The sequence below is a fragment of the Sceloporus occidentalis genome, unplaced genomic scaffold (assembly GCF_023333645.1).
Source record: "Sceloporus occidentalis isolate IW3139 unplaced genomic scaffold, rSceOcc1.0.p SCAF_3, whole genome shotgun sequence".
In the NCBI taxonomy this organism is placed as follows: domain Eukaryota; kingdom Metazoa; phylum Chordata; class Lepidosauria; order Squamata; family Phrynosomatidae; genus Sceloporus; species Sceloporus occidentalis.
In genome coordinates, this window is record NW_028316983.1 from 7,162,905 (window position 1) to 7,190,249 (window position 27,345).

The 27,345-nt window shown below is 43.5% G+C and overlaps 1 protein-coding gene across 7 annotated transcripts in view; it reads right to left on the reverse strand.

Moving 5' to 3' along the window:
* Positions 1 to 13,532: 13,532 nt before the first annotated feature.
* UCKL1 (uridine-cytidine kinase 1 like 1) overlaps positions 13,533 to 27,345 on the reverse strand; it is a 74,474-nt gene continuing 60,661 nt past the window's right edge. For 3 of the 7 annotated variants that reach the window (XM_089513570.1, XM_089513569.1, XM_089513573.1), the window contains 8 exons: positions 23,055 to 23,213; positions 22,420 to 22,518; positions 21,409 to 21,502; positions 19,746 to 19,808; positions 18,744 to 18,866; positions 17,734 to 17,841; positions 15,078 to 15,234; positions 13,533 to 13,926 (listed from right to left, as the gene is read on the reverse strand). In XM_089513570.1, coding sequence (XP_089369696.1) covers positions 13,850 to 13,926; positions 15,078 to 15,234; positions 17,734 to 17,841; positions 18,744 to 18,866; positions 19,746 to 19,808; positions 21,409 to 21,502; positions 22,420 to 22,518; positions 23,055 to 23,213 — 880 coding nt within the window. In that variant the 3' untranslated portion in view covers positions 13,533 to 13,849. The remainder of the gene's footprint in view (positions 13,927 to 15,077; positions 15,235 to 17,733; positions 17,842 to 18,743; positions 18,867 to 19,745; positions 19,809 to 21,408; positions 21,503 to 22,419; positions 22,519 to 23,054; positions 23,214 to 27,345) is intronic. The other 4 variants (XM_089513567.1, XM_089513568.1, XM_089513572.1 and 1 more) reach the window with 2 other exon arrangements.

The following is a 27,345-nucleotide window of genomic DNA, read 5'->3' on the forward strand; positions in this document are numbered from 1 at the left end:
TCATGAGAAGGAATGCATTAATAGAAAATACAATCATGCTTGGAAAAGTAGAGGACAGCAGAAAGAGAGCAGTTAACAACAAAGGTCTAGGTTTTAGCCAGCATAGACACTGAAGAATTAATGCAATTTTGGGCAATGTCAAGCTATTTTCAGGCAATGGGAAGTTAGTTTGAATGCAATTCAAATTCACATAAATTCGCTGAACTAACAAATTCACATGAATGCGTTCTGGCCCCACTTTCTTTTCATTCAAAATTAAGAGACGTTCCTCCCGTGTGATAAGCTCCTTAGTCCTCTCTTTTTGCAGACACCCATCTGCTTTTGTTCCACCCCACAGAGAGAGGAAAACAATGGTGTGTGAATTTGCTAAAAACTCACAACTTGCACGCCTCTAAAAAGAAAGGAGTGGTACGATGGTCAAACCGATATAGCACTTGAGTCTAATATCTGTGGACAGGGGCCTTCTCTATTTTTAGCCTGCAAGAGGCTCTCATTCAAGAACATCTGGTTGTGGTGACAGTGGCTGTTGCCTGGGCAGGAAGTCAACCTAAAATTTCCAGCACAAAGAAGAAAACTTTGAAGCTATGGTGAGAGAGGGGGTGGGAACTTCAAGACTGATGGCATCCAAGGCTGCATCCATTCTTCCCAATGGTAAGAAAGAGTAGGGTGTAAACAAGATAATAGTTAGTTTTTGTGGGTTTTTCGGGCTATGTGGCCATGTTCTAGAAGAGTTTATTCGTGACGTTTCTCTAACATCTGTGGGTGGCATCTTCAGAGAATGCTGGCATGGAAGAGAGTGGAGTGGTGTGTGTGTGTGTGTGTGTGTGTGTGTATACACACACACACATATTGTGTGATCCTGGGAAGGGAGGAGTGATTTCCATGTTAATCTGTGTATTGTTCTGTTGTTGAATGGCAAGGCCTCAGAGTGAGAGGATATTGAAAGAGGATTAGTGTTTGTTTAATTAGTGATCATTGTCTACTGGAAAAACCACTGACCCTTGGGTGGTTCTCATTTGTATGTTGTTGGGTCTTGATTTTAGTGTTTTTCAGGACTGGTAGCCAAACCTTGCTAACTTTAAGGATTTCTTCTTTCCTGTTGAAGTTGTCCAGGTGTTTATGGATTTCAATGGCTTCCCTGTACATTCTGAATTGATAACTGTTGACAGGGTCCAGAATTTAAGTGTTTTCAAATATCATTTTATGCTCAGGATGGTTTATAACAGTGATGGAGAACCTTTTAGAGACCAAGTGCCCAAACTGCAACCCAAACCCCACTTATTTATTGCAAAGTGCCACATCCCTCTGGATTTATGGTGACAAACTCTAGTGAACTCTGTGTTGGGACGATGGTGCATGTGTCCACAGAGAGGGCTCTGAGTGCCACTTCGGGCATGTGTGCCAGAGGTTTGCCACCACTGGTTTATAATGTGTTCTGCTACTGCTGATTTTTCTGAGGGCAGTGTCTCTCATGTTCCTTGATTCGTGTTAGAACACTGTGTTTGGTGGTCGCTATATAGACATGTCCGCAGCTGCATGGTATGCTATGGATGTTGGCCATGAAAGCCTTCAACTTAATTGTTCTTGTTGTTGTGTGCCTTCAAGTCATTCCTGACTTATGACAACTCTAAGGCAAAGCTATCACAAGGTTTACTTGGCAATATTTGTTCAGAGGAGGTTTGCCCTTGCCATCCCCTGAGATCGAGAGCGTGTGACTGACCCAAGGTCACCCAGTGGGTTTCATGGTGCCTGAGGTTAATTTAAGGGGTAAATGAAATGTTACCCTACAGAATATGGCAGCTAGTGGGGTGGTGGTGAATCAGCTCCAGGTTGTAGCCTGAATGTTCAAAGAGCTGTTCCAGGCTGGATGGCCAACTGTCAGGGATGCTTTGATTTGGATTTCCTGCATGGCAGGGGGTTGGACTGGATGGCCCTTGCGGTCTCTTCCAACTCTACGATTCTATGATTCTATGATTCTTAATCTGTTTAGTGGATAGGTTTCAGCATTGTTGGGCTGCTGCCACATTGCAGAATTAATCCATCTTAACACCGCTTTAACTGTCATAGCTCCATCCTAGGGGATCCTGGGATTTGTAGTCTATTGTGGCACCAGAGCTAAATTACTCAGAGAACTCCAAATCTCAGAATTCCATAACATGGAGCCATGGCAGTTAAAGTGGCATCAAACCACACTCATTCTGCAGTGTAGATGCAGCCTTGGATAGCTCCTTCAAAGTCTGGACACGACATAGGAGTTGGTTCATAATCTCACTGACATGGCAGCTACTGGTTGCCAGCTAAGGACAGACTGGTTAAAAACAACTATTTGCCTGTAATTAATTTCTTTGGGGGGAAAGTTACATTGCAGTTATTTATAAATTATAAATAAAGGTTAATTGCAGTTGTAGTTTAATGAGGGATAATTTCACTTCTCTTGCACTGCAATTACAAGTTGGTTTTGCTTGTATGGTGGGTAATCTCATTAAATGGTGGAGGAGGAGGATCACCTGGTTCCAGCACCAGCGCATGCTACTGCCTTGTGCTCTCTTGTGGTTGTTCTGGTGACAAGTGCTGCATCTACACTCTAGAATTAATTCAGTTTGACACTGCTTTAACTGCCATGGCTCAATGTGATGGAATTCTGGGATGTGTACTTTTGTAAGATATTTAGCCTTCTCTGTCAGAGAGATCTGGTGCCACAACAAACTACAAATCCCAGGATTCCTTAGGAATTGGCCATGATCGTTAAAATAGTGTCAAACTGCATTAATTCTGTAGTGTGGCAGCAGCCAAGGTGGCTGGGAAGAGGATTTGCTCTGTACTACATGCCAGTGGCTTCTGGCATTCGGAGGTTTCAATGTTTTTACAGTAACAGCTTTAAATATTTTCAACAAATGTTTAAGTAAGACGTTACTGATTATTTCCTTCCACAAATATTGACAATACTGATACTGGGGGAAAGCTTGAAATTATAACTGCAACCATGTACCTTTTGGAAAAGTAACTTATCTAAGCTGTGCCCATGGATAATAAAACAGCCACCATGCCACTTTATCAATTATTGTTACTGTTCAATATCTTGGTGCTTTGTACAATATAGGGCTTCTCCTCAGGACATTACAAATCTATATATAGATCCCTACAGTAAAACTGTTAATGATATTTTGTCTCAGCCAGTGATAATCTATAGCAATTGCAATTAATAATCTACAATCCATCTGCAATTATCATTACAATTCACTGTGGCCTGCAAGTATTAATCACAATTAATTAAGCTGCATGCAATTAATTAATTCAGCTACAATTAATTGTAATCTGCAGGTCATTACAAATGTTCATCTACAGCTGTTCAGTTACAATCTATATCTCATCCCATTATCTTCTGTATTAAGGCTGCAGTTGATGCCAATCCCATCCTGGTGTCAATTATTTTTTTCAATCTTTTTATTATTTTTATTTTGTTAATACAACATATTTACTTCAATATATTCATTTCCCCGTATTCTTTACAGTCAGTATATTTCTTCTACTCACTTCCAGATGTATACTTCTTAAATACGGATTCATCTCCATATCTTTTTGGTTCCTTCTTTTTGCCTATACCATCTGGTCTTTTCCAACTATGATTCTATGAATTTTGAGGGACATAGACTTTCCAACATGGCTATATTTCCAAGAGAGCAACCATGTTCAAGTTCCAGGAGTGTAGCAATGGAGGAAAACAGCAATATGAGGGCTTTGCTCCCTCAAATAAGAATTTTGTTCTTCCTGAAGTTTTCCTTCAGTCCCCAAACTTGCAGCAAGGCAGAGCATGAGACACTGAAAATAAATCATCTCTAGAACATTTCTATTTTCTGCTTTTTACATTCCCTTGTTAAGTTGGCTTGCCCCTTTTCTTTGGACGTCTGAACTGTATTTCTGAATGCTCAGTGGCAGTTTTAAGTTTCTGAATTGCTAGAAATTTGGAGAGTGAAGGAAAAATTAATCAGGGAGGCAGATTTCTCATTTGGAACAAAATCATGCTTTAGAAAAAAAAAACTTTTTGGATCTATTTATTTTAGAGAAAAATACCATTTTTTCCTCCAGCATCATCACCTGAATTCTTTAACTGCAGTGGGATGCAGTTTATTGCTCCCATTCCAACCGACATAATGAGCATTCAGCTGCACGCATTATCACTTCCACCCACCGCTCTGACCACATCTCTCCTGTGTTGGCATCCCTTCACTGGCTCCCTCTCCCTTTCCGCATTCAGTATAAGCTCCTGCTGTCGACATTCAAAGCCCTCCATGGACTGGCCCCTCCTTACTTATCAGACCTTCTTTCTCCTCACCTTCCCACTCGGGCCCTCCGTTCTGGTAGTCAAGGGTTCCTGTGTCAGCCCAGGATTTCCTCTGCCCCATCCCGGATTCGCCCCTTTTCACTTGCTGCCCCTCACTCCTGGAACCTTCTTCCTCCACAAGCAAGAGTCATCACTTCTTTAACCAGCTTCAAAACGGAGTTGAAAACCATCCTGTTCAGAGAAGCCTTCCCAGGCATCGCATAATTGTCACTTACTATCTTATGTTCTGCTGTTGACTGTTTATCGATCCATTTCCTGTATTGCTATGTACTGTATATGTATTATCCTACTTGTGAGTATGTATTTTCCCTGGATAATGATTAACCTTCCATTTTGAAGCCAAGCCCACCCTCCTGTCCATCTGCCTTGGTCCAGGCCTCGGAGGTTGAGAGGAACTGCTGGACCTCTTACCCTTTCCCGTCACCACTCCCTTCTCCTTCTGTGTCATGTCTTTTTAGATTGTAAGCCTGAGGGCAGGGAACCGTCTAACTAAAAGATTGCATGTACAGCGCTGTGTAAATTTACAGCGCTTCATAAATAAAGGTTAATAATAATAATAATAATAATAATAATAATGCTGCCGCCACAAAAGGCCTACACCGAAGGCCTACCGCCAACCCTGCCAAGAGCGATGCTAATGATTAGTGCAATGGTCCAAGTGCGGACGAACATAACCTGCGTAGGCCTTAGATCTCCACCTTCCGATTTTTTGGATGTCCTGCGCGGGCAAGCCTGCCCTGGAAGCAGCCGTAGCAGCACCTATGCGAAAAGAATGACCTCCGAATTCCTCAGCTGGGAGCCCCAAACTTTTTAAAGTCATTCTTAGTACCGAAACAAATTGGTATCTGGTAAGCGGTGATCCATCCAAATGAACAAAAAGAAAATCCAAACCCATAGGCCGAATCTTCCAAAAAGATCGAAGGGCCTTAACAGCGCAGGCAGGTGAGCCATGTAAGCGATGCAACACCACAGTCTGACCAGCTCCCAATTGGTCACACTTGGACCGGTGAACCGTAAAAGAAACACTGTGCTTTAAAAAAGTGATGTCAGAGGCACCCAAAGCCCGCCCTGACACATCGCTCTTGGACCCGGCCACCAATTCTCCCAACCGGAAGGCACCAAAGAAAGCCACTGTAAATGCTGCACGAAACAGTTTGATTTCAAAACGAGATGAACAAACAACAGGTAAATGCATATACATTTTGCATAACAATTGAAAACATATAGGGCGACGTATATCTTTAGTAATCGCATGAGCTCTTCTCCATCCTTCAACAGCCCTTTTTACCAGAAAAGAAGCGCAAGGGTCACTAAAACCACCTGCCTTTTGAAAAGAAAGAAATGCCAGCGAGATGAATGGCCATAGTTTTGGGAGCAATGTTATTGTGCCTAAGCCAAACCAAAAATTGCAAAACCACTTCTGTGGTAACAGGCCAACAAGGCTGTAAAGCTGATTCACCAAAAAACTGAAAGAGTTTCTTTAAAGCATTCTTATAGCTCTTAAATGTAGATGGAGCAATGGAACCCAAAATACCATCTATTATTTCAGGCATCCAACCTCCCACATGGACACCGGAAACTGGGTAGGTTGAAGATCTGCCTTTGGGGCCGACAGACGAAACCGCTGAACCTGGAATCGAGAAATCGCGTCAGCAATCTCATTTTTTAATCCTGGGACATGTCGAGCTGTGAAAGAAATATTATTAATCAAACAACACAACACAAATTTCCTAACCAAACCCATGACCCTAGTGGATTTAGAGGTTTGTTTATTAAGAATGGCCACCACAGCTTGGTTATCGCACCAAAAACACACCTTTTTGTTAGAAAATTCGGAATACCAAATGATGACCGCTACTACAATGGGAAAAAGCTCCAGGAAGGTCATATCTCTTAAGATATCTGACCCATGCCACTCCTCAGGCCATTTTTCAGCGCACCAATGGCCTTGAAAATAAACACCAAAACCGATGCTTCCAGCAGCATCCGAGTGGACTTGTAATTTGTCTTCCAGGCACCAAGATTTTTGCCAGATGGCAATCCCATTAAAGCCATTCAAAAATTGCAACCAGATCCTAAGGTCCTCTTTGATTTGTCTGGTAATGCGAACATGATGATGCAAAAGCGTGGGGCCAGCCAGAGATCTGGCAAGCCTGGCACAAAAGGCCCTACCAGGAGCCACCACTTTGCAAGCAAAGTTCAGATGGCCCAATAAAGACTGAACTTGTTTTAACTTAAGCTTAGAAGCAGCCAAGGCATGGTCGAACAAACCACACAGATTGGCAACCTTTTCTTGAGGCAAAGAGGAAAAGCCCCTAACAGAATCCAAATGAATACCTAAAAAAGACATAGCAGTAGCAGGGCCTTCCGTCTTATCTGCTGCCAGAGGAACCCCCACCTCAGCTGCCAACCCAGTGAAGGCATTTAACAAATCAGAACACATAGTGGAGTTTGCAGGACCCACAAACATAAAATCATCCAGATAGTGAGTAACCAAAGGGGAAGAGGCCCTGCATTTTAACTCCCACTCCAAAAAGGTGCTAAAAGACTCAAAGGCTGCACAGTTGATAGAGCAGCCCATAGGCATGGCCATGTCAAAATAAAATTTCCCTTCGAACTGGAAACCTAAAAATTTGAAATCTTCAGGATGAACCGGGAGGAGTCTAAAGGCCGACTGAATGTCGCACTTGGCCATAAGTGCACCTGTTCCACACGCCCGAACGAGCCGGACCGCATGATCAAAGGAGGCATATTTGACGGAACACAACTCGTCGGGGATCGCATCATTCACCGAAGACCCTGGAGTGATTCTAAATTCCCCAGGTGCTTTTTTGGGCACCACACCAAGGGGGGAAATATGCAGATTATTAAAAGGGGGAAAATCAAAGGGACCAGCCACGCGTCCCGCCTGGATTTCCTTGTTGATCTTGGCCCTAAGAACCTCAGGCATGGATCTAGCAGACAACAAATTATTAGGAAAATGATGTGAAAGGGGGGCTTGAACCAGGATCCTAAATCCAGAGGAAAAATCATCAGCCAAATAAGAAGCAGCTTGCTTATTAGTGTATGCTGACAGTAAAGGGAGAAGAGCACTGGTATTTACGGGCATAAAAGCCATGGCTGATACCTGGGTTGGAACCTTAGCAACCTGGTCATTTTTGGCTCCCTGCAGTACCGGCATCGGTGCCCCCCGAACTTTCTCGTTTGCCGGTGGTCGCGGAGGCAGGGCGCCCAGCTCGAAAGGGCTGAGTGGCTGGAGCAGGGCGGGAACACGATGACCTAGGATGAGACCCTCTACAACTACTACAACAATGTTCAAATTTACAATTTGTGCGAGAACAACGTCCAGCATTATAGTCCCAACAAGATAATTTTGCGTCCTTCTTGACCTGTCCTTTCTGTGGGCCCTTGAACCTAGCAAGGGTGCCCACCTCTAGCAGCCAAATTTCGTTATGGAGCAGGTCCCAACGCTCCCGTGAATTCTGCGATGCATGTTGACGAAAGGCCGCATAGCAGCAGCATCACCTGCGAATGTCCTTGCACGCAGAACATTCAAAAAATGGCTGTCCAAATGCCAAGCACGTTCAGGGAAGGCCATGGAAACCACAGCCTTGAAGATAACAAAGCCCTTTAACCAATTAGAAAAGGTGGGCTCAGCAGGAACTGCCTTTGGCTCATGCTTACTTGTCTTCGTTGAAGTGACAGCCACAGCATCTTTTCCTTTAGATTGAAGAAGGGTAAAAACGTCCACATAGCAACCCTTCAGAATATTCTTGCGCACTTTCTACGATAGATGTGCGCCAGGTTGACGCTCTCCAGGAGAGCAAGCAGGAAAATCTGCTGCGCGCGGATCCACCCACACACCTTGAAGGCCAGAGCGCCAGGCCCTCTTTTTGATGGCCCACTTGGGCAAACCAGGAACCAAAGCATGCTCAACCCAAAAACCATCCCTCCCAAAAGGCACCCCATGATGATCTCCACCTTCCACAGCAGGCTGAAGAACTCCCTCTCGACGCGCTCTGCGATGTCTCCTCTTGGCCTTGCGTTTTCGTTTCTTTTCCTTCCGACGCTCAGCCGATGACGTGGAGGACGAACTCGAGCTCGATGAGCTGGACGAACTGGACACCTGCCGGACGCGATGTCACGATGAAGGAACCGATGAACTGGAGCCTTGACCACCCGAAGATGTCGATGCAGGAACCGACGATCTGGGAACATGACGTCTGGATAACTGAGGCTCAGGTGTAGCAGACGCCGAAGAACTGGCAAGCTGGCTAGAAGTAGTAGCTTTCTGAATGAGCTCTGCTATGGATCTCGACAGGACAGCCAAAGATTCACCAGACAAACCAGTAGCCCCATCTGGCTGCGTCAATGTGTCCCCAGGTTGTCTGGAAGGAGGCCGATGCCTCTCCCCAGACCCACTGCTAGAGCTGGGAGAGATGTCTCTGGGACCTGTCTCAACACTTGAAGGGACCGACAATCTGAGCCGCTGCACGGCTCCTGAGCTCTGGCCCCTGCCAGTCCTGGACTTCTTAGGAGGCATTTTAATACTGAACAGAGGGCACCAAAACAAAGTGCAATGTCCTAAAGTCCAAACAAAAGAGCTCGCAAGCAAAGTCTCAGTAAACAAAAGCCAGGCCAGGCAATTGAAGCACAGTGAATAGTGCCTCCAAATGATTCTAAATGGCGGCTTCCCGCCAAAACAAAATGGCGGATTTCCCCACCAAAACAAAATAGCGGCTTTCCCGCCAAAAAATTCCCCCGAGGGGCAAAACAATATGGCCGCCGCGCCTGCGGGCCAGGCCTTGGCCGGCCGCGTGGACCCCCCACTGGGTCCGTCGGTGACGGAGCCGCGGACCGGGGCGAATGCCCCCAGTGGAACGGGGATGGGGGGAGGAACAGCCGCCCCCCACCACACTGCCCCACTTATCCCGGCCCCGGCCGGCTCCAAGGAAGAGAGGAAAGACTCGGGAGGAAGCTGCTCCGGTCTTCCTCCCTTCCTTCTTGGCTCCGATCCGTGTGAAGCCAAGCGCCAACTGAGGGGACGGGGCCGACAACGCGGCCTTAATAAAGGCCTAGGCCCCGCCCCCTCCAACGTGCAGTGCGGGGCTCCTCCTCCAGGGCAGCCCATACAATGAGCTGCCCCGGAGGACCAGAAGTCCCGCACCACAAAGTCCGGCTCCCAGAGCGTCACGGGGCGGAAGGGCCGCCCCTTCCGCCCCGCGCACCAATAGGGAGCCATGCAAGCCCCAGAGCATTCTGGGGCTTGTAGTTTTTGTGCCGATTCTTCGGCAAAACGGCCTGCCTCGCAGCGAGGCGGCCGTCTTTTCTACTGCTTTTCACCTTTCCCAGCATCATTGTCTTTTCTAGTAAGTCATCTCTTTTCATGAAGAGAAGAGTGTGGCCAACGAATGACAACCTTAATTTAGTCATCTTGATTTCCAGTGAGAGTTCAGGCTTGATCTATTCTTGGACTGATTTGTTTCTGTTTTCTTTTTACCATCCATGATATCCTTAGCACTCTTCTCCAGCACCACATTTCAAATGAGTGGTTTTTCTTTCTATCCACTTTTTTTACTGTCCAGTTCTCACATCCATACATAGTGATGGGAAATATGATGGCTTGGGCAGTTTTAACTTTGGTTAGGATCTAACCAAACATTGCTCTCTAGGACCTAGTTGTTATTTTACTAGTCCATGGAATCTCTCTAGCACTATACTTCAGATGAGTTGATTTTCTTCCTATCTGCTTTCTTCACTGTCCAGCTTTCAAAGTGGACAGACAACTATTCAGATATTCCTGCAGACAAGCTGGTAAAACATGGGCTAGACAGTGCTATTTCGTAGATTTGTAACTGATGGATGGACCAAATCCAAAGAGTGCTCACCAATGGTTGCTCTTTATTCCGGAAGAGAAGTGACTAGTGGGGTGCCTCAAGGTTCTGTCTTGGGTTCGGTGTTGTTCAACATCTTTATTAATGACTTGGATGATGGAATAGAGGACATGCCTATCAAATTTGCAAATGACCATGAATTTGGAGGGAGTAACACCTTTTCATTTCTTTTGTATAACTCTTCTGTGTATTGTCTCCATGGTCTTTTTATTTCATCTTGGTGATGTATTACTTTCCTCTTCTGATTGTAGAGCATTTCTACCCTTGGTTTAAATTTCTCTATTAATTCATGGATCTTGTGGAAGGGGTCTCTTGTTCTTCTGAAGCCAACTCAAAGGCAGTTAACAACAACAGGAAAAATGAGGACAGATTCAGGATTCAAAACAAGGTATCATTGGAAGACTATTCTTTCCTTCCTTGGCAAAAAAAGGGGGGGGTCAAAGAGGAGACCAACAGGGCACTGTTCATTGGACAGAGAAAGAACAGGTGCAGGAAGCTTGCTTCTTTCTTATCTGTCAGACAGAATACTTAGAAGAACTTTGCCATTAATAGCTAATCTATTTTTCCTCCTCCCTGCCAATTCTTTTTCCTTTTGTGTCAGATCTCTTAGATTTTTAAGCATGAGGGCAGGGACTGTCTTATTACTGATCATTGTGTGACTATCTAGGAGCCATTTTCATCTGAGGAGTGAGATAAAAATGTTTTTGTAATGAATAATAATATGAAACAATTTTTCTCTAACATCTTCCATTCAGATAAGACAATTTTAAAAGCTTCAGCAGACAAAAAAAAATCATAATCATTTCAATCATATAAACGACTTGCAATCAAAAAGTTCTCATCCTAACAGATGAATAAGATCTCCTCTCTGTCACATTTCCAACACTATTCATGACTATTTGGATAGATTTTGGAGAGCCGAGCCTATAGGCATTAAATATCACTGAATTAATGATGCGTAACAATTTTCTTCCAAGGCTACCAGTATGATACAAATGATCAGTTCCTCCAACGCACAAAAATTATTTCCAGATTCCTCCTAGATGCTTGGCACTTTTCTGTATTGGTTTGGGCACAAAAACTGGAATCCTACTGGTGACTTACATCTTTGTGAGTGGACTTACGTCCATGGGAATTAGAATTGGGCAGTTCCATGGGAAAAGTACTGTTGTTATGTTACTACATAGGGCCAATGTGCATTGAAACAGTTGTACAATGGGACACTTGCAAGAAAGTGTTGATGCACCTCAGTAGAGTCCAATGTGCATCAGGACATTCTTGCCAGCATGCTATTGCACATCTTCTCTAACAGGATTCCTTAGCACCTCTGCTACATTGCTGAGGAGGTATAAAGTTGTATTAGGTATGCCATAGAATCCTAGAGTTGGAAGAGACCAAAAGGGGAATCCAGTCCAGCCCCATTCTGCCATGTCTTGGCTGTTTCTTTATCCCTCCCCCTGAACTTGACCCGATCATGATCAGCGCCAAGTTCACATTCGCTTGCACTTGTTTTTTCTAAAAGAAATGGGGAATACCCCGCTTTCAGAAAACCCAGGCTGAGGGGGATTTGCCCTGGATTGGATGTGCAAAACTTCGATCTGGGTATGCAAAACCCAGCGCCAGTGGGAACTTCCCACTTTTAATACTGTTTGGGAATGAGGGTAAAAGGTAGTCTGAATGGCCCAGTTAGTTGTTAGCCAATAGTCACCTATCCTAAATTATACTGCTGAAATGGGTAACATAGTTAGAGCCTGTGGGCTTTTCCTGTTGCAAAAAGACTTAATATTGCCAGGTTGAAAAAATGCTCATTCACCACTTATCATTCTGTGGTTGGACTGTCTTACAGCTTGCTGCATGAGCCTGTATGATCTCCATGCATTCAACAGTGTAGGATTGTAACAATCCCCAGTCCTGACTTACTGGGCAGCAGCCTCACTAAGTGGTGTGGGCATGTTCTCATGATGTACAGAAGGCTGTTTCCATATTCTTACCTTGAGCAAAGGAATTGCAAAAGGAATTCTGTTTCTGAGTGTTGCACCAGAGATCACTCACAGGAAGAAGGCAGAAATGTCAATCTGCTGCACCATAATCAACAGGAGAACAGGACCCCATCAGGATTAGGAGACACTACTTAGCTACACAACTGTGGTAGTTATTTAATTTAGTAGCGCATGTAGAATTCTGATCAAAAACATGAAGAAGCTAGGGATGATTGGAATTTTCTGTATGTATAAACTCCCCTATGGACATGGTTGGATTTTTTTTTGCCTGCTACAGAATGTCCGTGTTCAGTACAAGGTTTCAAGTTGCACATGTACTACCTTTGTGCATGCAGATGCATGTTCATGTAAACACAGAGGTCCATGTGCCTTCAGTTTCACACTCAAGATATGTATCCAATTGCATAATGCTGCCATTCAACGCAGGAATCACATAGCACAGTCAGTTTCCATCTGGAAAGGTTTATGCTACAAATCCTGATGGAGGTTGTTGACCTTGAAGAGGGGTGTGTTTGTGTAAGGTTGATAAGCATATTTCTGGGACTCTGTGTGTGTGTGTGTGCTGCTCTGACCCTGTGTTTAGAGGTACAGTTTTTGTAAATTCAGTGTGTATGTCTCCTTCCTCCAGGTTCTAATTTTGCAGCTGGCTACACTCAGTGGAACACTTTTTTTTTGTTTTGTAGTTGTTATTATGTGCCTTCTGGTCAATTCCAGCTTATCCTAGGGTATTCTTGGCAACATTAATCCAGAGTTTTGCTATTATCATCCATTAGGTTTTTGTAAAAAGTTTTTGTGAGAGTGTAACTTGCTGAAAGTCGCAGGACTACATTTCACTGCTTCTGGTTTGTTTAGAGTAGGCTTGCCTTTTTAAAAAAAACTTGGGAAAACCTCCAATATCGATTATTCCAAGTTAAGAGGATTCTTCTTAGTCTGGGCAGTGAGGGTGGGAAGACTGTTGTAGGAAAACCACCACCAAAATGTCAATCTTTAGATCAGAACCTCTGAAGCTTGATCATGAACACACAAAATCTTTTGCACATTCTTCTTAGTAAGAATTTTTGTTGTGTTTCTGAGATTCTGGCAACATCAAAAGCTCTATCAAGGTCGATTAAAATGAAATCCCAAATTCTCAGAAAGGCATTAGTTATGGCCTCTTCATGCATTCTAGTTCTGTGAAATGTGTGCTTGATGCTACAACATTTTTTAAAAGTCTGCCACCTGGGTGATAGTTATGGTATTCTATCACTTCAGGTGGTGTGTTAAAACCAAAGCATAATGAACACCAAACATCAGACACAGAGCTGAAACATTGTTTTTTTTAATAAAATAAGTTATATTAAATCTTTTAAATTAAAATAAGCTGCCTCTAGACTCAGAAACACTCATGAGCACATAAAAAAGACAGCAAGGAACCAGAAAGAAAGGAAGAGACACTTTTGGCCTCTGATGAAAGATGTGTAAGACAAAATTGCTATGCTGCTGACTGATAGTCTTTTTGCAGATGCTTGGGCTTATCTGTTGGGGAAAAGGGTTGGTTTTTTTCAGGTTAAGGTGTGGTTGACAAAGCCTCCTATATCCTTCACAGTGCTTTTTTTGGATCATACAGAAGCTCACTAAGAGTCCAGCAGGTATTCTTCGTCACTCCAGTCGGGAGGTGCATCTGTACCAAAGTAACGGTCTCCAAAGTTCCCTATGGGAAGAAAGCAATTGTTAGGAAGCAGTAAGAGACTCCCACGTGCAGTTATATACTGAGTTTTGCCAGCCTTAGAGGTAGGAATCCTGAGGAATCCCCTATGCTGCAAGTAGCATGGAAGATGGTTTAATTCCTGGGTCTCCATTGCCCCACTCCAGCCAAAATGGAGGAGTCACTGAAAATGGAGAATTAGTGTCTTCAGGAGTGGTGGTGATTTCCCTCTCAGGTAAGGCACAGGGCCTTGTTTTAAGTGTGTGTGTGTGGGGAGGCTTTCTTGTGCTGTTTTATTTTTTTTAAAAACCCTGAAACCAAACTTTGAGCCACTTTTGGTTTGGGAAAAATGATGTGCCATGTTTACAAAGATGTGACCCATAGCAGGTCATCATTGGACCTTGGACGCTGAGAAATTGCCCTAGTTTGCCATTTGAAGAAAAATTGTGTTCATGGATAGTGGAACTCCTAAATCCTTCTGCCAGTTTGGCAGAACTTAGAATATAGTAATGCATTCTCTAGTAATGAGCTGGCAAAACTTCCCTTGGGTTGAGCAACTTTAGGAATGCAAGGCAGTAGTGATCAGTTTGAATCTTTGCCGACAAATAATCCTGACCCCCAAATTCTTACCCATCTGCTTTAAGAACACCAACCCTCCAAATGTTGTTGAACTGCAACTCCCAGCATTCTTCCCCATTGGCTATGCTGGCTGATGTTGTTAGAATTTGTAGTCCAACCATATCTGGAGGGATGCATGATTCCCACCCCAATACTAGGGAAAAAAAAGCACATCCAAGCCAATAAAAATAATTGAGAAAGCACCTTTTATTGTTTGACTGAATGCAAAGGATGCAATTTTAGGTGGCTTTGGCTCAGCAGATGTGTGTGTATGTGTATATGCCTGCAGGCCACCTATGACATTTCATAGGGTTTTCTTAGGCCAGGAATACTCAGAGGTGGCTATGTCAATTCCTTCCTCCAAAATACAGCCTACAGCACCTATTATTCATTGGTGGTCTTCCATCCAAATACTAACCAGGGTTGCACCTAGTTAGCTTCCAAGATCAGATGGGATCTCATGCTTTTAGTATTTAGTATTTACTGGAGGTCTAATAAACTGATTCTTTCTCAGAACTGGAGCCAGACAGATCACTCACCAATGCCAGGGATGATACGGAAGAGGTCATTCACTTTTTTGTCCACGGCTGTGGTAATGATCTTCACCTGAGGGAAGGCATAGGCAACAGAGTGGACACCCATCTCTGCCATCAGCAGGGACAGGAGGAAGATTTTATCCTCTGGGACATCATGGTCCTAAGGAAAATAAAAGGATTTCAGTGCTTCTTTCCATCAAGAATTTGGCTTCAGCTCAGGGGTTTAGAGGGTGGTTAGATGTAATCATAGAATCCTAGAGCTGGAAGAGCCCTCAAGGGCCACCGAGTCCAACCCCATTCTGCCATGCAGGAAGACACAAACAAAGCATCCACAACAGATGATCATCCAGCCTCTGTTTAAAAACGTCCAAAGAAGGTTGATTCACATTGTTCATCTGCCCAGTATCTGTGATCCTGGCTACCAGAAGCACTTGTCAGAAGTGTGTACAGAATGTTGCTACACAGCTCAAGTGGATGGAGAATGTCACAAAATTGATATAGAAAGGTTGAGATCTTCCTTGAACCAGACTGGCATGCCAACAGGGAGTACAGTATTGTGAGGACCTTCAGGGCAGGTTCCTTTGCATATTCCTTTATGTAAGTTGCCCCATATGTAAGCCTCATTGGCTCTACCAGAACCTCCATATTCCATTGGGGTTAGACAGGGTGTCAGGAGTTGCATAGACAACTTGCCTGCCGTAAAAAGCTGGGAATCAGGTGTGATGGGTTATACTGAAGAAGCGACATTGCTTAGTTGTTGTGATTTTAGACACAGGTGCTGAGATAATGCTGAAAGGGAGGCAAGCATAAGCCAAACCTGTTCAAGGTTGATTCTATGAAAGAACCTGGTTGTAACAACAAAGAAGGGAGCAGTATGGAAAAAAGAAGAGAAGTGTGTTTATGACAAATAAGAATTAAGCCTGCCTGAAGTTTGAAATTGTGTGGAGTTTCATTAGGCATTTTAATGCTTGCTGGTCAATTTGGACAATGAACATCACTGGACTGGATCTATAGTTTCTTAAATAAAGGTTTTCTGAGTTTCCAGTACTGAAGCGTGATTTTCTGAACTTTGTGTGCTGCTGGGCTTGACACAGGAACACATTTTGAAATCTTTGCTGCATGGGTCTCTGTGGGAGAGAGATGGAGTTTCCTCCTTCCCACCCTGTGCACCTTTTGGTAACTTCTGGAAGTATGGACAGAGATATATATGTTCAAGGCAAAGGCAGATTCTTTGGTCCTTGTTTTAGAAGGGTGATAAGTTTCACCTTGACCCTGGGGTATGTCTGGCTGGATTCTGGGGGACCGAGTCCCCCACTTGCTGAAAGGAGACACTGCCCCGTCAGATGAAAGACAAATGAATTTCCTCTGCTGTAAATGCCTACTACAGTCATTCATTATCAGTAAAATGTCCTCTGTACCACTGGCTCATGCTAGTCTTGGTATCATATGAATCTCTTGGAAAAGCCTGATCTGAATCCAACACCAGGTCAGAACCTGTTCCCATGCAGTGTCACAATCATTGTTTACAACAGCCCCATAAGGGTAACCCCATACTACAGATTGGGGGACTGAGGCTGAAAGGCAATCGATTTGTCCTGGGTCAGTCTCATGGCTTACTTTCTGAGCCATTGGCTCATTCTGCCACACTGGACAGAGGAGAGGTCAAAAAGCAACTCTAGTCAGATAGCACTAAACAAAAGCTTGAAACTACAGTACACTTTCATGGAAGACAGCTGAACTAGTTCCGTAGTTGTCAAATCATAAAATGGTGGGAAATACATTATTGTGGGATTATGATGGCTGGACTCATGGATGTCTGGACAGCAAACAGTGCTTAAAGGTCAAAACTGTTGGGAGCATCACTCTGAGGTCAAACACCAACACTTGGCATAGAAGGATCTTGTTACAATATCCCTAGTAAAAGGATTTCAGCCACAGCAGGACTGAGAAAGAGGTCTGACTGAGATCTGGGAACACCCACTGCCACTTAGACGAGAAAGTATCAGGCTTGATCAGGGAAAGTAAGAAATCATGTTGGTGTCCCAGATGTTGTTGGGGTGCACTTTCCGACAGCCCTAGTCAATGCAGCCAGTGATGAAAAATGCTGGAAGCTGCAATCCAACAACATCCAGAAGGTCACATGATTCCCTTCCTGGGCCTAGATGGACCAACTGTCTTACTCTGAAGCAGAAAGGGAAATGTTATTTTTTTTGGATGATGATACCCAGAATTACCCCAGCCAGTGACCATGATTGTTGAGGGATTCTGGGAATTGTAGTCCAAAAGAATAACTCTTTCTTAATAATGAGAACTAGATAATGGCAAACTAAATAATAGCAGAGTGATAGCAATTGCCATCCACAACACCTAGAGGACCACATACTCCATATCCTCAGAATGGAAAATTGGGGAGAGGGAAAAATAATATGTTCTAGTATAGGGCACCACACTGCATTTGACTGCATGTGATGGTACTTTAAGTTAGGCCATACTTTAATTCTATTGAGAAGGAACCCTTTTATATTACCTACACTGGTAATATAAACTGATGCTATGCATCTACTTTCAAGCTAAGCCTTTTCCCACCCCTGCTAAGATGGCTGCCTCACAAGTCCTTCCCCTCTTTCAAATAACAACTGTCAGTCTTTTATCCTCTTACCAGCAACACCCTCACAGCCATCATGGCTGCTGCTCCTGTTGAGACAGTACAGTCCATCAGGATAACATGATCTTCACTGATATCTTTTGGAAGCCTCAGGTAGTGTAGCTGGAGAAAGAAGACAAAGCAGCTAGTAAGGAGGATACTGAACCATGCAAAATTTCTTGCATAGAGTCACCCCAGGAAACCCTCATCCACCTTGGAAAAGAAGGACCAACTAAGTCCAGGGGTGACAAACTGAGACAACATTTTCAGGCTCATTCAACATCCAAGCAGCCATACTGTCTCTCTGATTTGGTGAATATAGGTTGAGTATCTCCTTCTTTTCTGATGGTTCAGTGTGCTCAAAACTTGACCATTTTCCTTTCTGATGGTTCAGTGTGTTCAAAACTCTCCAACAGAACAGTACCTTTAAAGCTAACCCAAACCTGGGATGGATCCACCAACCCAATGATATACAAGCCACCACTGTCTTCTGGTATTTTAGATTTCAACCCCCAGAAGCCCCAGCCAGCATGACCAAAGGCAAGGCACTGTAGGAGTTGAAGTCCAAAGAATTTGAAAGGCCTGCGTTTGACAACTAATGCTTTAAAGAACTATTGTGTGGTGAGAAATTTCTGCTTCTTTGGTATCCCTAAGAAAGCTGATGCCCTCTTCCCCATCAAACCATCAGTTGATCATTTCCCAACATTTGGGCAGGGCTTTCCTACTGTAAAAGGTCAAAATGCCTCTATTAATAAAGCTTCTGGTACTAAGAGATTTCAGCGAAAATGGATGGTGGGGTTTTTTTTTAAGCTCCATCCCTTTTCATCTTTGGATCCTCCCCACTACTGGAATGATCTTCCTCCAATGTCAGGGAATGATCTCTGAAATTAAATGCAGCCCTTTGGCTGGAAAACGTTCCCCAACCTTGAATTATGTTCATCACAGAATGAAGATAAGACTGAAAGAAAGGGGGGACAGCAAAGGGTTAAAATTCAACATTCTTTGTTACATCCCAGGTTTGTTACCTCTGGTTCTCCTGTATAGCGATTTGTCTGGATAAGGATAGTGCCAATTCGGACATCCTTGCAGACAGCCCGCAGGGCAGGCTCCATGGTCTCTCCGGCTCTCAAAATAGACACACCAGTAATCTGCAAGTTGGAGCAGAAGAAGGAATTCCACAACAAGTTCCTAAATTTTTCCCTTCTTCCATTTCATTATTGTTTAGTCTACAGCTCAGAAAGAGACACTACCTGGTTCCCTCTGCTACATGAAAGAAAAGAAAAAACACCTCCAGACATGTAGAACTTTGATAAATTATATAATCCATTGTTTTCTATAAACTATATAATCCATTGTTTTTTTGGCCTGTTCAGGCTATTGATATATAGAAAAAGACAAACTTAGGTTTATGTGGGCACCCAGGTGATGTTAGAAGGCCTGTTTCCAGCTAGCTAACTCAAAGTGGGGGAATCCTCACCCCATATCAGATTGAACACTCAGCATCAGACCCCTACAAATTTGAGTCCAGTTCAAAATCGCAATTGCCCCCAAGACCAGAAAATTCTTCTTGCCAGTTTCCCCTCCTTTCTCAGTTAGAAACCTTTTTACTTTTGAAAGAAAAGAGGGTAATTGTACAGGAAGAGATGTTTGGTGTTAGGGAGGAGCATGCTAAAAGGCAGAGACCCCTTTCCACCTTTTCTTTCAGTGGAAATATTAGCTTCTTGAGCATCCACCAAAGTGTCTTTTAGGCTGCATCTACGTTGCCATATTAATGCAGTTTGACACCGCTTTAACTGCAATCACGCCCAAAGTCTTCCCATCACCCTTATAACTTCCTCTGTTCCAAATACATCTCTCTTCATCTGCATTCTGACCAGAAAGGCAAGCAGAAAGTGAGTCACTTTCTCATACAGGCAAGAATGATAAAGAAAGGATTTTGGTGCCCCCTTAGATGGATGAGGGATATGATGGTTAGGGGTTGAGACTGGCCCCTAAACAGTCACTCACCCCTGCTTGAAAGTACTTACTTGCTTTCCACGGTAGGCTCGGCCTTCATAGTCTTGTCCTTGGGGCGTTTGAACTGTACAACTCTGGAAATAACAAACTTTATTACAGCCATTTGGCCAGCACAACACAGCTCCTACACAATGCAGGTCTACAGTCAAAGCATATGCTAACCACACTGAGTAGAGTTGTTGTCTTCTGTAACAGCAAATTCCACTGTTCTAACCAATGCTGATTCTGTTGACATTGTGGAACATAACCAATAGGAGATAACTGATTGGTTACATGGTTTATCAATATCGCTAAGGATAAATGAAGCCTATGCTAATTGAAATAAAGAGAAAATACAGTAAAGTTTCCCCACCTTCCCCACCACCACTCCCTTTGTGTCGTGTCTTTTTAGATTGTAAGCCTGAGGGCAGGGAACCATCCAATTAAAAAGATTGTATGTACAGCGCTGTGTAAATTTACAGTGCTTTATAAATAAAGGTTAATAATAATAATAATAATAAAGTGTAAGGCAGTGAGGAAAGAGGAAGACCACATTACAGATGGATTGATTCAATCAATGAAGCTACAGTCTTGCGTTTGCAAGACCTGAGCCGGGCTGTGAATAACAGGGTCTCTTGGAAGTCTCTCATTCCTAGGGTTGCCATAAGTTGAAGAAGACTTGATGGCAAATAACAACGAATTGTACTTTGGACAAATCAGAAGATCCATTAGATTAGGAAATAAGATAAATGCACAGTAAAATGGAAGGCAGTCGGAAAAGAGGAAGACCACATCACAGGTACATTGAGTCGTTCAAGGAAGCCATAGCCCTGAATTTGCAAAACCTGAGCAGGGCAGTTGTTGTCTGAAGCTCTTGGAGGTCTCCCATTAATGGAGTTGCTATAAGTTGAAACTGATTTGAAAGCATATAATGCATATAAAACGTTTGTCATTTTAATGGATAGAACTGATTAATCCTTTTTTGAAGGGGGGATTGTATATATTGTATTTTTTAAAGGTTGTACGCCGCTTTGATTGTGGTAACAAAAAGCAGGATATAAATTAAAGTTTTATTATTTATTTATTATTCAGGGCAAAGGCAATAATAGTACAATGCATGCAATGAGTCTCCATTTGGGGAAAATGGTGAAGTGTGATACAGATGATGATGATGATGATGATAATGATAGCAGCAGATGTAGTAATTACACAGGTCATACAACTGACCCTCACTGATCAGAAACCATAAAATGAACATATATGCAGCCCTGTTAATAATGATTCTTGGAAAATCACCTTAAAAGGTGAGTAAGGTAAAGGTAAAGGTATTCCCTTGACACAAATGTCTAGTCGTAACCGACTGTAGGGGCGGTGCTCATCTCTGCTACTAAGCTGAAGAGCTAGCATTGTCCAAGGACTACTCTGCTGGTCATGTGGCCAGCATAACTACACGGAACGCTGTTATTTCCCCACTGAATTGGTACCTATTTGTCTATTTGAAGTTGCATGCTTTTGAACTGCTAGGTTGGCAGAAGCTGGGACTAGTGACAGGAGCTCTCTCCGCCATGCAGCACTCGGGCCTTGAACTGCCAACCTTCTGATTTTCCGATCATCAGAATTGGCATCCTAACCACTAAGCCACCACATCCATGAAAGGTAGGGACCAAGCTTGAAATTATGCTTTGAATCCCTTACCTGGAATGGCAGAAAAGACAACGCATGCTCAATTAGTAGACGCATCAGCCGTTTGGAGTAGAAGATGAACTCATCCCGGCTCGTCTCCTTGTCTCTAAATGGGAAGAAACATGGGAGAGTTTTGTGGAAGGGTCATGAGCTACATAAACATTCTTGAAGATATACCTGCTCTGAAATGTGGCTAACACAGAAGACGGTATTCTAGCTCCTGATGACGTTATGTAGAAGTTGTCCTCAGCACTGGGCCCCAAAAGCGTAAAGCTTAATTTTAGCCAGGACTCAGAGAAAGCACACCCTGTGCCCATATGGATTTACTAGCATTTGCCATCTGGAACATCTGAATTGTTGGGCTGTCCTTTAATGATGCACATATCAAATGTATGTCCCCCAACAATAAAGGGAAATATCACCACCCTTCTATGACTATAACATCAATTTCAGCCTCACATTTTAGCCCTAGCCTACAGTGCCAAGTACAATGGGAGACTAGACCACAACCCAAATCTGTTGGAAAGGGAAGCCCTTTCTAGCCCAAGGGTCCAGAAGTGTGGTCCATTGGCTCTATGCGGTTTCCAGGATTTTATTTCCCCAAAAACCAATCAGATTTTTTAAAAAAAGGTTTTCACCAACCAGCAGAAGATAAACAAGGACACCAGTCTGAGAATGGAGTTCCAGACTGTGGGCGCAGCCACCAATAAGGCCCTCTTCCATGTTTCCATTAGATATGCCAGTGAGGTTGATGGGAGCAAAAGAAGGGCCTCCCTTGATGCTCAAAAGGCTGGACAGGCTAATTATAGGAGAACACAGTATTTCAAGACAGCTCGGACCCAAGTATCCATTGCACCAAGGGGCAAGACTCTAGTCTAGATCTCCTGAAAATATACTAGATTTCTACATGCATATGGACCCCCTCCTCAACTCTTGTTTGCAATCTAAATCAAAGCCTCATAGAGGAAGGCTGGAAATGAGAAAAAGGAAAACTCTGCCAAATCTGAGAGCCAGCAAACTCACCGGATGATTGTGTGCATTCCTTTGACCTGTGGTGTGTTCTTCAGCACACTGAGGGTCTTGGGGAGAGGATGGCATTGGTGAGCGGAGGCCAGTGCTGCCCTGGAGGGCCAAAAAGAAATTAAAGTGATGTTAAATGCACAGTGGGGAACTGCCCTTTATAGATGTAGCCAGAGTAAATAAATTCACCCTACGTCCCCACTGTTTTTCTCATCTGAACAAACCACACAGAATTTTGCTATGGCACAACAATCTCTAGATACAGCCAATGGAGAACAGTTTTCCACATCCACCTCCTAGCCATGGGGAAGCATATTCATAATACTAACAGGCTCCAGTGTTTATGCATAGTGCAACTTGAGACAAGCAGTTGTGTGAGGTTGGATCTATACACCATGAAAGACTCTGTTCCTTGCCAAGCATGACGACTGAAGGCTGCTTTCTGTGAAGAACAGCAGCTGTTGAAAGTGGTGAATTCTGAATAGAGAAAACATCCAGGGAAAATAAAGTGGTTGCTTAATCCTTGCCCCACCAGCCATTTTCTCACTTCACATCATCACTCCTACAAAAATACACAGCTTTTTCATTCATCCCAAAGGATCCCAGAGGCATTCATGTTTGCTTTTTTGTTCGCTTACTCTTGTATATGCACACACTGGGAGTCCCATGGGTTGTGTGGGTAGGCAGCAGCTTGGGGCTTGAGTTTGGAACTGTCAGTGAAAAAAAACCAGCTGGTGGAAAGAGTTTTCAGCATACCTCTTGCTTCTCTAGCTGGAATTTTGTTAGCTGAAAGGTTCCTTTTAGAACAAAATAGACATCATTACCATGTAATGTGGCATTTGCCATTAAATCATTGGCCTTCCTCACATTTAGGACCTTGGCTCTGTTTAGGATCAGGAAATAATTTCTTTACAGGGCACTTGGACTACTGGCTAAAGTGGCAGGGGTTCTTCTCATTTCTTGCTTTTGCTATAATGCTTTAAGAGAGGACATGTGACTCTCATTTATGGCAAGACTCATAAGTACTGTATTATAATTGGATTTTATCATGTACAAGACAAAATGTTCCACTTATAGGTGGCCCTAAGGCAAACCTATCAAAGGGGTTTCTTCAGAGAGGATTTGCCATTGCCGAGGCTGAGAGTATATGACTTGCCCAAGGTCATCATCCAGTAGGCTTCTACATAGTAGAGCAGGATTCAAAGTCTGGTCTCCAGAGTTGTAATCCAATGCTTAAACCACTACACCACAATACTCTTTCTTCACACCTAGAACAGAGTAGGGTAGTCAAAGTGACCAAGGGAATGCGAACACAGCAAATAAATGTTCTGATCTGTTCATACCTAAGACACTTTTATTTGCTGTGTTTGCATTCCCTGGGTCACTGTGAATACCCCTTATCTTTGGATATCTATGTAAACTGTATTTGTAAATGTTTAACTGAAGTTTAACATTACTACAACATAAGGAATTTGGAGACTCCTTACCTCATAAGCTTCTTGTGAGAATAAAGGGAGGAGGAAGAGAGGGGCTACCATGTACACAAGAGGTTGGAATCAGGCCAGATGTAGTTGCACTGGAGTTCCTAGCATTCTTCACCATTCGCTATATGAGGGTTAACATCTGGGAGTTGCCACTACTCTAAGCTGGCTAAGTCTGCTGGGAAGGAGTTGCACTCCAACCACATCTGGAGGGTTGCACAATTTCCTGGTGTACACTGACCCTAAACTCCTTGGAGGGAAGGTGGAACTAAAGAGTGACAAACTGCAGAGAGTCGAAGGCTTTCATGGCCGGCATCCATAGTTTTTTGTGGGTTTTTCGGGCTATGTGGTCAGAGAGTTGGGTCTCTGTCATCAGGCAGATGGGTTTTGGAGTCTTTGTTAGCATCATGGCTGAACATGAAGTGTAGAGAAAGAGTCCCCTTGTTCTAGTGACCATGTTTGGGATGCTGGAGTCCATCAGCAAAAGGGATGGAGTGCATCTCTGCTGTGTACCATCTGCTGCATCCATCTACCACCAATAAACTGTATGCTCCAGCAGTAACTTGTGGCAGTGTTAAACAGGAAAACAGCATTCCAGGTGAGTGAGGTTTAGCACAGCTTAGAGAAATGGCAAAACCCAGATGTCTCCAAGTAGCTAGGGGGCATTCTGGGCATTGTAGTCCCAAAATAAATTCACCATGGAGACTGGGCAGAGAGGATGGGTAGTTTGCAGTTGTGATGCTGATCCTGTAGCAAAGCCTAAAAAAGTTGACAGCTGCAAAGTTTTGGAATGAGTCACATCTGGATGACAAATGGAGGGCTCAGGGGTTTGCCGCCTGTTCAGTTCAGGCAGCAGGTTGGAAGATGAGGAGGAGGGAAGAGATGCTCATTAGGGAATCCATTTGTTTGAAACCAAAATATGGTGCTGCTGCTGTGTCAGGTCTCTGTGTGGTTGGTTAAGATGGGCAAAGAACCCTCTGTAAATTCCTTCTGCTTTTTGCTCACTATCACACACAAATCAGACATGCTGAATGGAATTCAGGATAAATAAAAGGATATTATTATTATTATTATTATTATTATTATTATTATTATTATTGAAAGAGCAGAGGTCAATTCAAAAGATACCCAAAGCCTGCAAGACTTTGCCAGTTTAAGCTTAAAAATCAACACGCGTGCATGCAGACAGGCATATGATCACAGGCGAATCAAAAGGAAAGAGATTAAGCAGGAGTGGAAAAGATTGTGTGGAATTGGTGGATAGACACAATATTTTGCAAGGGACCTAATAAACCAGATTAATCTGTTGGAAGGTCTTCTACACAGTCTCTACCAGAAAGTTATTTTTGGACCACATCTTCCAGGACCCGCAAAACATTGTGCAGCACCTGGAGTGTTTGGTGAAGGTTGACATGCTGGCTGGATTTCTGGGAGATGTAGTCCAAAAAAGATAACTTTCAGAGTCCTGATCTCTCTACTCCAATTTCTCAGCAGGGGTGATTCCTGTGTTCCCTGTTCCATCACCCTGTTCTCCCACCAAGGCTTATAGAAACCAATCTCTGCAGCTTCTATCATAGGATATTAGTACATGTAAAAGTCAATGGCTCCCAAATGTGTTGTTCAATCATTTGACACAGATTTAACTATTCTAATGCTGCAACTTCTGGGCTGTTTTTTTTTTTTTACATATTTTTAAATTATTCAGCTGAAGCTAATTTACTACAGTCTCTTGAAGCGCAGCTACAGGGAAAGAGGGTCCAGCCTGAAGCCATGCTACTAGAATAATGCTGGATCTGTCATTGAATGTAAAAGAAGTTTTGGACAACTGCTTGGGGTTAAGGGGCTACAGTGCTCTCCAGGGGACCTTTGAGAACTCATAGATCCCTAGACAATTTTGCAAATTATTTCTCCTATCCCTCAATCTTAGGCTCAAGAGAGTTATTTTTTTTTGCAACAAGAAATGACAGGGAAGTTGACTGTTGACAAAGGCCTCTCTAGGGCTGGAAATGACCCAGGAGGAGATGTTGAAATTTCCCTCACAACAATGGGGGGCATTTAGGAGCACGCACACACACACATAGCCAGGCCTCACTTTCCCCATCTTAATATAAGACAAGAGCAAAGGATTGATGGAGAGAAAGGAATGAAGAAAAGCAAATGCCTGAGAGTTTGATGAAGACCAGAGCTGTGGATACTCCACATTCAAATTCCCTCACTTAGCCATGAAGCTAACTGAGTGACCTCGGGCTAGTCCAGCCTCTCCTGACCTGGTTACCTGCAGCACTGCCAGATTACAACTCTGTTGGATGAGGATTAGTGAAGTTGTAGTCCAACAACCTGGAGGGTTCCAACTTGGGGAAACAGTTTCCATGGCAGTTTAAGGATGCATCTACAATGCAGTATTAATGCAGTTTGACACCGCCACAGTTCAGGGCTATGGAATTCTGGAATTCGTTGTTTCACGAGATATTTAGCCTACTCTTTGTCACAGCAAACTACAAATTACATGCCCAATAAAGCAGTGCCAAGCCATATTATGTCTGCAGTGTGGCAGCAGCCTTAGTGGTATAAAATCGCTGTAATTCTGCAATATCATACCCTCCAACATTTCAGAGATGACAGCCAGGCCACATTTGGCCAAGCAACACTGCAGGTGACAAAAGGTATTAATCAGGAGGATCACACAAGCTAGAAAAGCATGCAGCAGTTTGCTTATGCTTGAGTCCACTGGGAAGGGCAATATCCCTCTGCCTCCTCTCCTTTCCCCACTGCTGAGCTGCTTTTGCACTTGGAAGTCAGTAGGCAGCTGCAAGTAAGCAAGCTGCGGATAAAGGGGGAAAGTGAGAGGAGGGAGAAACTGGGACATTTTAAAAAAATCTGGGACAGTGGAATGATAGAGGATTAATTGGAATTATCCTTGACAAATTGGGACAGTTCAAGGGTATGCAATGTGGATACAGCCACTATTGCTGTTGTTGTTGTTGTTTACATGCCTTGTTATAACTCTGCCTTATGGCAACTCTGTCATAGTGTTTCCTTGGCAAGGTTACTTTCCAGGAGGTTTGCCACTGCCTTCCTCTTAAGCTGAGAGAGTGTGACTAGCCTAAGGACATTCGGTGGACATTCAAACCACTACACCACAATGGCTTTCATACATGTACGATTTTATCTCATTTCCCCCATATTCAGACTTTTGAAGGACCAAATGGGCAAGTCACACTCTCTCAGCCTCAGAGGAAAGCCAAGGCAGACCTTCGCTGATCAAATCTTGCCAAGGAAACCCCATTATAGGTTTGCCTTAGGAACATCGTAAGTCGAAAATGATTTGAAGGCACACAACAGCAACTAGAAAAGCTCTTACTGTTAAGGCTGAGGTGCGTGGCAAGTATACTGTGCCGGCTTCAACAGAGTTTGGAAGTGTTAATCTTGGAGGGCTTTTCCAGGAGTG